We start from the raw sequence: 10,970 nt of genomic DNA, 5'->3' as shown, positions 1-10,970 counted from the left end.
TAATAAAATAAATTATAATTTTAATTAATTAATGTAGGACAAAATTTAAAATTTGCATGCTGTAATTAAGTATGGCTAAATAGGCATAAGTACAATAACTTAAAAATGTAATAACACCCACTTTGTGAAACCCTATTTAATGCAAATAAATTATATTTGATTTGATTTGATTTGATTTGATTTGATGTTTGATGATCAGCCCTAAGAAATATACAAAGCTCTTATTTCATTGATAGCATATTAAAACATCTTAAGCATCTTAAGGTAACTATGTATTAAATTGCAATTTATGAATAAATAAATAAATAAAAGAATATGAAATGCATGAATGTTTTGAAAAATCAGTCTGGTTATTAAAAAGATATGGGCAGAAACATTTTGCATAAAGTTACGTCACATAACACGCACCCGCCCATTGTGTTAACATGTTAATTGACGTCATTATTGTTGCAAATATCTTTGCATAAAGCAATTTTTATTGATTTAAATTATCATATTGCAAAATGTATCAATTTAAAAAGCGTTAATTATAAATAATTTGAAAAAATCGAACTGCCTGGTGGAAATCGTTCCCACAATCTTTCGCTTACTTATTAAAATAAATATTGAACTTACTTTTCAATTCTCGAGAGCACTTAACCTCTAATGTGCCATTAAATGCCATTTTATAATCGCCCTTTTGATCCTTGGCAAATACCCTCTGGAATGTTTGCTTGAATAGCGACGAGTTGAATGAGTCTCCCATTACCATGTGACCACTGAAAGTTGCAAGTTATTAATAAGTTTCATCAGAATTTTGAAACTACTGATGTTTTTAAAAACTAACTTATTAACTCACCCTGTTGAATTACATAGTTGCTTCATTTCCATTAAGCCTGTCTGGTCCAAAGCACAAGAGTAAATATCAATACAGTGTCCATTGCTAGCAGCTCGTAAAGACAGAGCTTCGTAATGCTTGATAGCCTTCTTCATATACTTGGCATTGTCCTTATGTATGTCATGATGAGACCTGATAGGCTGCTTTAGCTCATCATTCACAACCTGACCTGGCCCTTGGGAGGATGGGCCACCAAGGAATAACATTATTCTAGCACCAGTACTCGGATAGGTTACTTCTAACAAGCCCACGGCTAGTGATAGGGCCACACCACTACTGCGTAACGGTCTTTTGCCAACTCCTAGAGGCCATGGGTCCCGTCCCAGTTCACCGAGAAGGTCTGTCAGAGCCATATCACATTGTTTCACCGGCTGTAAGAAGCGGTGTGCGGGTGGCAGGGGAGCGGGCTGGCCTGGTCTCTGCTGGGGGTTGGTGGCGTTGACGCGACCAATCCCCAGCTGCTCTGAAATCTGCTTGCCGGACAAGTCTTTGGTGCCTTTGAAAACGTAACATTTTGAAATTCCATCTGTACCTGTAATAAATAATTATGTTTAATTTACATTGAAATTCTAATTAGATTCTCACTGATATATTTTTCAAGTGAAGCCAGTATAAGTACAATAGTCAGCTGGTAGAGAGTGCCACATGGTATTAAGTTCGCCTTTTTGTACCGCATTTTTTTGTGTGTGCAATAAATATTTCTTACCCAATTCATGTATTTGCACCATACGGCCAAAGGTAATCAGTCCAACAAGAGCATTTTGGGGCATAAGACTCAGGGAAGTCTGTAATGAGTCCTTCAATGCTCCTAATTCCTCTTCATCCATGCAAGTGTCCACTACAAGCAAGTAGATCGGTGGCATTGTCTGGGCGCGTGTGATTGTGTATTCTATTGTTGAGAAGTTAGGGATCAGTTCTGCAGGTTGGTGCTGTTCCGATATGGCTGCATATTGGGGTGGAAACTGGAAGGAAACAAAATGTGAGAAATGAGTAAAAAGTAGTTTTATTTCACAACCAGCTATTTTATTTCACATCTTTGAAAATATCAAAAATCTAGTTACAGCATTTCAGAGTTAATATTTGAGGAAAACAATGGTTTTAATAAGGGAGTCTGTCAAGCATTCATTAAAATTGGTATTATGAAATAAATAAAGGAGATTGAGAAATGGCAAATAAGCTTTTTTTTTACATAAAAGAACAGTTGATTTGACTATGTTGATGTAGTCACTGTATATTATTGATATTAATTCCCAGAATGATTGTTAAATTGGAAAATAAACTGAAAACAAACATGCACAGCTACTCACAGGATTCCTTTGGAAGCAGAAGTTGCAGACCCATAATTTAGCTCTGTAGTCGACCTGGCACATCGGGTTCAAGATCGCCCGGCAAGTATTGCGCGTGCACAACACGGGTTCGTACTGGATCGGCGGCAAATCAGGCCGCTCCTTCAGCGGCTGGTAGAGACACGCCAGGGGAACCACCAGCCGCGTCGCCTCGATTCTACTCGACGGCCAAACGTTCCATGTGAATCGTATGCCATCTCTATCCTCATTCTGCTGAATAAACTCCTCGTACGTCGCCATAACGTTGATCTACAAACGAAACATCGAAGAAAACATTACACTCCGAAAACTACCACTTTTTAACGCATATACCACGATATACTAACCACGTATGCATGCGGCGACTAGGGACTAATCACATACACAATATTACACTGTCTGGCTATGCACTCATTCAGAAAATTTTATAAATATGGATTTTTTTGTGATTTCAAGCAGACGGAAGAGGCTGGCTGATTTGGCAATTGTCAAAACCATAGACTACACAGCTGTCACATTCGCCACGTCATTTTTGAAAACGCAACTTGCAAATTATCTATGTTCAACTAATTAACGAATTAATTGCAAAATAAAGGAATTGATTTACCAATTAAAAATCATTTATGTGCGTTTAATTCTATTTATTTTATTTTTATTCACTTTTTCTATGGGCTATGATGCCTTTGTTTATGGTAATACATAGCTTATAGAAGAGGGCATAGACTAATTGAGAGCGTCGTTGTCTATGGGCTACAAATAATACGTTCCATTACACAGAAACATATTTGATACTACAATATTTATCTTAAAAATAATGAACCCTCATACATTTTCTCGGCAGTATATTATTGAAATAATTTATTACCAAAATAAAACTAAAAATTTATTCATCCAATTTTTTTTCCTTAATTTTTCATTCATAAAATACAGGAACTCTAAGGCAATCTTTTACGCTACTCCAGTAATGGAACGTTGTTGAATGAAATATTTTTTTTTATTTTTAGGATATAGTAAATCAAATTTCAATTATGGACAATATTTGTAAAATAATTCGTTAAATTCTACAGAAACACATTCTTACTGAAATTATTTGTGCATTAGAAATTAATGAGATGTCATTGCTTTGTTTCAAGAGCAGGAAGTTTACGCCAAAAAGTGCGACTGCGCACTGGCCAAATTAGTAGTGTGAAAGAAAATGGCGATCAGCGAAAGGCGTCCGGAGTTAACGTGATGAAAAACATTGTTCAAAGCTCAATTACATAGTGTTATAGTTATTAATTGTGTCAGATGTAGATTAATTAAGTGTTAATGAATAGTGATTGTGTATAAAAATGGCTGCGAATATGTATAGAGTCGGCGGTAAGTAACAATAATTGGTTATTTTTGTTGTAGCTTCGCCGGTTCACCGCCAGCCGACTAGCGGTGCTTTGCTTTGATTGTCGTACCTTCGTTAATTGCTCACATTAATTAGTTCAGAATCGTTATAGCCCTAAATCCACCGAATCTGGATGAAAACTGAGAATTTCAAAGCATTTCCAATGAGACTAACCGTTTGCGGGAAAGTTACATTTACTAAACCAAATTTCGTCAAATAGGACATTAGCATTTGCATCTAGGTATCATTGTATCGGTTGCGTATCTGCGTGCGGGTGCTTAGACATCAATCCGCCTTAGTTATCTTGTATTGATATTGCATTTTCGCGTTTGTTTGAGAAGTTTTATAACATTTTGACATGAGATTTTAGGTTATATTCGATGTTGTCAAAACATTTTCGTGCTGGACTGGTTGTTTTCTGGGGTTGATGAAGACACGAGGGTTGTTTTGGAGTGATTATTGTGCTCGTGAGGAGGCATTGTCTGGGCCTGTGGTAGATAACTTTGTTTAGGCATTCGTTGTCGGCACTTTTTGGAGATGTAGCCAGTATTGTCGCGACACCGGGCGCTTAACGTAATGTGGCGCGCTCCGCGGTCTACGCTCGGCGCGTCGAATGCTAATTAGCTCTTCCTTTTATACAACTTCCTATTATATTGAAGTAAATTATCATTGTTGTCCTGAGTTTCTAAACTGAAATTGAAACTGAACTCTCCGGTGTCAACAATGTTATAAAAATGTTTTATCATGGTTCTCAATTAAATCCTTCTTATTTTGTTCTTATCCTAAACATGACGTTGCATTCAAAATTATTGTTAAAATTTGGTGTAAATGAGGCTCTATAAAACAAAGTTTTTTACTAAGTTCATGGTCAATCATTCAAGTCTCAGCTGGACAGACAGACTAGACTATACAACAGGATTATCTTTTTGCTGACCTCTCAGTGCTTGCATACATAATACACTTGCATCTCCAACAAAGAACAACTTGACCTACATTCACTACCTTGAATTTTTTCTTTAGCAATGAACTTTTGAATACATATTTACACACCTCGTGCAGACAATATTTACAACTAGCTAGCAAAGAAAAATGATTAACAATTTTAATTTTATGTTATCAGCACAGTGACTTTAACATAACAATACACAAATTACTGTAAAATTGGACAGCAGGATGTACGCTATGTCTTATTCTTTTGCACCTTCCAATTTCATAAAAGCATTACATGAGTTGTATACTTTTGATGAAATTTAAAATGAAATGAATTATATCTTTAAAACATTCATGAAATGTTCAGTACCAGACTAAATAATTTATTAACATACTTAGTATTTACTATAAACATTAAACGATGTGGCAACTTATCAACACAGCCCCATTCATATTCCTCTTATCAGTACAATAAATCCAATCTGTTTGGCAGATTTTATAATATCCATATACAGATTGGTAACTCTGTAAAAAAAGTGTGTTATAATGTAAATAAATATGTAGTTGAAATGCACTTCATTGTGTTGCAAACAAACAAATCATTAAATGTGACACAGTGGCGTCCTCAACTGGAATAATAGGAATTGGTATTGTTACAGAGAGCCATCAAGTCAAGCGAGGCTAATGGCCAATCTAGACTAGTAACGTTAAATTAGATTGAACATCCAGCCCGCAAGCAAAGGCAGCTTCTTTATCCCTTTTGAGTTTATGTGCTGACTGACCATTACTTTCATTATGACAATTGTTTTACAACATCAATGAGGACTTATGACGGTCACCAACAAAAATAGACCCAACACCTTTGCTCCGTTTGAAATAATTGTCACTGTCCTAAGCTACCCATCCTTTGTTAATTCATGAATCATGACAAAGCATGTATTTGTCATAATTGCAGAAACTTACGATAGAAAAAAATCTATCATTTATTTATTCACTCATCATCTAGCTGCTGTTATCCCTAAATGCTTTGATTTTTTAAATATGATATAATTTAATTTTTTTAACAATATATTAACTTGATAATTTAATTATGTACCTATTTAATTAGTTCTCTATAATTTTAATATGTTAACTATATGAAATGTTACAAAAACAAGGTAAATCATATGATTACATTTTGTTCCCCTACCTTTAAACACAAGAAGGATATATTTTTAAGACATCAGTAAATGCCAGTCATAAAATGCTGCCATCTATTTGTGTGGCCTTCACTGTGTGAAAGTAACAGTTCACTGACCTGTTAGTGTACAGTGCCAGATTATTTTCATATTGGCTTATGCAATAACAAAAGGCTAATTTACCAATAATTACTGCAAAATCATTCCTTCTTAGTCTCCCATTTATCCTGGTTGGTTATCTTATTATCTATGGCCATTGGTCAGAAAAAAAAACAAAAATAATAATTATGTAGTATGAATTTTTATGGTAGATAGGTAGGTACTATAATTTTATAACTTCAAGATTGATCCTAGGGTTTTCAATATTAATGGCAATAATACTCAAAGAAAAAAAACAAGGATTAACTTGATATCATGCTCCGCGAGGAAATGTCTGTCGCCGCCAAAAGATAACACTCAGGGGTTATACTCATAACTAGTCGCGATGTGGACTGGATATCACTGCAATCGAACAATCCGATAAAAATGTTTGGGATCTCCCATTATGTATTTTCATATTTTTTATGACGTCAAGCAAGATACTTACGATTTCGTAATACACATACCTGTACTGCTAATCAAATGAAAGAGGTAAATATTATTAGTGTAATTTCGTTTGTCACAGATCGTCATAAATTATAGCCTATATGTTATTCTGGGTTATAAACAATAATACTGTTAAGTTTTATCAAAATCCGTTCAGTAGTTTTTGCGTGAAAGAGTAACAAACATCCAGACATCCAAACTTTCGCATTTATAATATTAGTAGGATTAAACTTCTAAGGCCGCATATTACATCACACATAAGATATTAAACCATCAAATAGGTAGTGACAAAAAACTACATCATTAACCTAAGCTTATTGATTGTTGTTCTCTGCCCTTTGCAAATCTACTCAGTAGAAAGGTCTCGTGGTTTGGGGTGATGTTAACCCATTTTCCCAAGGCTCAATGCTAATGTACCCCTTACCAGTTACACAAAGTCCTAAAGTAGGTTCATCAATCCCTAAAGTAGATCAAGTACTGCCCACTTTTCTTCATCCCCTTTTCCACAATTTCGTCTAACTACATCATTATTATATGTTATCATACCGGCTTATCATCGTTCACTGCTAAAAACTGTTAGGTCTTTCCCTAACCCACGCCATATTCGACCTTTACCTTTCTGCATCTTTTCGACAAAACAATTGTGATTTTTTTTAATATTTTTTACAATTTATAATTTTTCTACATCAAGAGAATAGAGAGACATAGATCTCGTGAGAATTTTTAGGGATTCCTCTGAAAACATTTGCCTGTTGCGACGTCACACGCGTCGTATTATCTTATTTTATGGCGAGAGAATGTAACGACCGTGCAACACTAAAATAATCGGTGGTAAACGATGTCACAAACTGTGGGAATTCAAATAATATGACCCTGCACCATTTAAGTACACCATAAACCAGATTACCAGTATACCCCCAAAAACGTGTATTGATTGACTTTAATGTATTTTCAAATAACAAGAGCGCTGCGCTGGTTTCAACAGCACCAAAATTACTACTAATCCAAAGTTGGGGTGGAGTAATTAAAAAATCTTCCTATTGCGAAATAACGCATAATCTAGAAATTTTTCTAAAACTTCGTCTACTCGTAGAGTCGCTTTGCTCTTCGCTTATCCTTACATCTTGGCGTAAGATACGGTCAAACCAGTCATTAGTTTAATTATGGCCCTAAGTCCTGTGTGTGTATGTCGCGGCTTTCTGACATTTAGGTATTTCATCCATGAAGTCTAAGTTTTCTCATTTCGTAAAGCATTTTCTTTACGTCAATGCACACTTCTTGTGATAAGTCTCCATAAGCATCAGGTCAGGTTAATCTACCTCCATGATATTGATCATAGGTAGTGCTTTTCGATTGTAAAAAAATGTTTTGGTCCCATGGGTACCGGTTCTGAAGCTTTACTTCCGAAATTAAGGAAACTTTGTATTTCGTATCCTAAGCCAAATTTGATTTTCAGGAGATCAATTATGTATTTCAAATCAAAGACCTTATCCCATAAAATGGTTAATTCAAGATTTTGACCAGGCATTATGTATCTCTTGTAAGATACCGCATGCTTGTTGATGAAACGTATTTTCGATTCCAAGATGTACATCGATTACCTACCTAATTAACCTTTTAACCATCTTCTTCAAATCGAACCGAAATGTACCAACTTCAAAGGAAGCGTGCGCGCTTACGTAGTCCAGTAAATGATTTGCTGCAGGTGATGTATTCTAATGCAGTATCAGTGTCGGCAATCAATGCTTTAAAGGGAATTGGTATGTTATTATAGTAGTGTATTGATAATGAGTAACCTTGGTTCAACATGCTTTCTACATAATTTACGAGCCAGGGTTGCCAAAAGTTCCCATGTTGTCATATATGGGTATTTTAAATTTCAAACACCACGTCCACGAAAATCCTACACTGAATTCAATCATTCGTTCCCAGTTGATGACGTGTCTGAGCTAAATATACAACACTTACTTATTGACACGTTCCAAAAATAATACCCAGTCTTGGCAAAACTGAACGGGCGTTAACATTGCTATCATCCGCATAATGCCGCAAGTTGCACGCACAACTAGTTATAGTACTACAGCACTCTGATCTTGTTGATGAGAAGGATTTCAAGCCTAAGAACTACAAAATATAGATGATCAGCACATCACAGTCAAAGTTGTTCTTGCAACCGCTAAGTCGCAAAGTGGGAGGCGGTAGATTTTATGACGTGACGCGCCGTTTCGTAGCTTCACGTACACGTCCTCGATCTATTGTTTATTGCTTGTATTATAAAGATATTCATCTTTCTTGGAAGTATCTAATACACAACTAGACATGTAGCAGACTGAATGAACCGCGAATAATACCGCTGTTCACGTCGAAAGAAGTATGGACTTAAAAACGTTGCTCATAACAGTTTTGGTTGTATGCTACATCAAAATTAGTAACGAACTGACAGTTTTATCTTTATAATGAATTTATCTTCCAAGAGCCTCCCTCCTTTTACTATATTTTTTGCCTATGTCGCTATTTTTATATTATGCACATAAATAATACCGGTTATGCAAACCAACGGATGAAGTGAGTAGAAAAAGCTCTCTTTCTTTCCGATTACACGTGAATTCTCGTCTCATCGAAGTTAATTTTAGTTCACCTCGCGATCACACCAGAATAAGAATTTCAAATGGAATATGAGATCGTGCGTATAAAGGTTGTAGCAAGGTTTAAATTAAATGCAAAATAACAATAATGCCTGGCAGCTGGTGTTCAAAAGAAACACTAAAATGTGTTCATTGCTAAATGGTAATAAAGCAGCTCATGCATATGAATCTATTGAGATGTCAAAACAATCGGCCAAAACTACGCCAGAATTTGGATCCAAAAGAGACGCTTTTGTCATTATGCGTGCGTTATTTTGTGCGCGGATAACGGTAAAGAGACATTTACATTAGTCGTCCATGTACGAGCCATAAGCATCGTAGGTACTGATAGAAGCCATTCGTTCCGCGCCAGCAACTCAGACACGACTTAGCCTCCGGTTTTTTTTTTTCATTTACTACACCGATAACTAGCTGTAACCGACATTATATTCTATTGTCAGTATTATACTTCCTCACCATTCTGCGTCATGTACTCGTAAGTCAAAGTGATATTAAGAGGAGCAAAATTATAAAATCCTTCGAAATCAGGTCATTTTTAATGTAGTAGGTCTTTTAAATATTATTATCTTCCTTAAACCCTAATTCCCACAATTCTTACGCCCGTATTCACAAACATTACTATGAGGTCTCCCAGTGCGCGTGGACGCAAAGGATGACACACGAACCAATCACAGAGCTCCATTCAACGCTGTGCGTTCGATTTTCTGCTTCACTTAAGCAAGCAACGTTTGTGAATACGGGCGGTATTCATCAACTCAGAAGCCTAGATGTTTTTTTCTATAAAGGTCATTCATGTATCTGTCATCTATCACTGAATCACTGATTTGTATCATGTTTTAAGTGCTATTTTAGATAAATTTCGATAAGTTTGTCTATGTACTCTTTTGGTAGTATGTGAAGTTTATAAATTGCATCAAAAATGTATGGTCTGATGATGGACTTTTGACTCTACATAGTCCAAATCGGGTGTTCGCCTTCTACCTCGAATAATAGCGTTAAAATTACCTTAACGATATTAAAATGCATGTCTTTTTTGTCCACAGACTGCGTCTATTTCGAGACGACGCCGAAGTCTCCTTACCAAATCCGACGGATAGAGGAACTAAACAAAACCGCGTCGGGTAACGTGGAGGCAAAAGTCATGTGCTTCTACAGGCGGCGGGACCTACCCAACCCCCTCATACAATTAGCGGATAAGCATCAAAGTGAGTATTTTAGTAATAATTAACTTGGCTGCCATTGATTTTAAAGGTAACCCGTGTCATAGCTAGGGTTGACTCACGCTTGACCAGATCTCTTGCAAGGATGCGTCTAAAATCTGTCAAACTCCATACAAAATCCACCGGTTATCGTTATAGTTATGGTCAACTTGCTAAAACTAGCCATCCAGAACGATCAAGCCCTTTTGCAATCGCATGTTGTGGTAACAAACGTCTTTTATGACGTGTCAAATAATAAGTCGGTGTAAATCATTTTCATTTTCCTCGTGTAGATATTCGACTAATCCTGTTAATTAACTTACTGAGCTTGTTTATAATAATAGTCTGTGAAAATGGTGTTAGATTTACAAACAATCGATGTTGCGTAGCTGCGTAACATAAATCAAACGGTTTTTTCGTCACATAAATCACAACAAAAAATTTCGTGGACTAAGTATTCCATTATTGATTTTAGTGACGGAGCCTCGAACGACTGGCTAAGACAGCCGTATTGGGCGGGTAACGGGCAGGCACGTTAATAATACTTTTGCAATCGCCCCTTGGTCACGTGGGCCCATGTGGTAATACGCGTGTTTGATTCTTTCCTATAAATAGCCCGATTATCCGTGAGAGCTGTTGCTAGGATTGCTCAGCGGGTGTCTGGAGCCGGCGGCCGTGTCAATACATCGCACTGAACCTAGTTCTTGAACTTCGCGCATACATCTAGGACCTATTTAGTATTCTTTATCTCACTTGCACGTCCGTGTGAGCGATTAGTATTCGTTGCTCTAATTTTTAAACGCACACACACTGACAGGCCGGTTTATGTGTTTGCTGCCATTTATTGGATGGACGG

General features: G+C 36.4%; 2 protein-coding genes across 2 annotated transcripts in view; one reads left to right on the top strand and one right to left on the bottom strand.

The window, feature by feature from the left end:
- Window positions 1-615: 615 nt before the first annotated feature.
- Sec23 (transport protein Sec23) lies at window positions 616-2,703 on the bottom strand (the record flags this gene model as incomplete). The annotated part of the gene is made up of 5 exons (XM_028300913.1): window positions 2,550-2,703; window positions 2,185-2,472; window positions 1,584-1,839; window positions 839-1,409; window positions 616-758 (listed from the first exon to the last, which is right to left on the bottom strand). Coding segments are annotated over exons 2-5 (1,249 nt in total), but the record flags the coding sequence as incomplete, so codon positions are not given.
- Window positions 2,704-3,196: 493 nt separating this feature from the next.
- The window catches only part of LOC114350205 (metastasis associated 1-like), a gene marked incomplete at its 3' end in the record, with an annotated part of 66,369 nt that continues 58,595 nt past the window's right edge, over window positions 3,197-10,970 (top strand). Inside the window, exons 1-2 of the mRNA XM_028300912.1 lie at window positions 3,197-3,561; window positions 9,959-10,120. Of these exons, the coding sequence (XP_028156713.1) occupies window positions 3,534-3,561; window positions 9,959-10,120 (190 nt within the window). The remainder of the gene's footprint in view (window positions 3,562-9,958; window positions 10,121-10,970) is intronic.

The sequence above is a fragment of the Ostrinia furnacalis genome, unplaced genomic scaffold (genome assembly GCF_004193835.3).
Source record: "Ostrinia furnacalis isolate ACB-3 unplaced genomic scaffold, ASM419383v2 OfSCF0816, whole genome shotgun sequence".
Classification (NCBI taxonomy): domain Eukaryota; kingdom Metazoa; phylum Arthropoda; class Insecta; order Lepidoptera; family Crambidae; genus Ostrinia; species Ostrinia furnacalis.
This window is presented reverse-complemented; position numbering and strand designations above follow the sequence as displayed.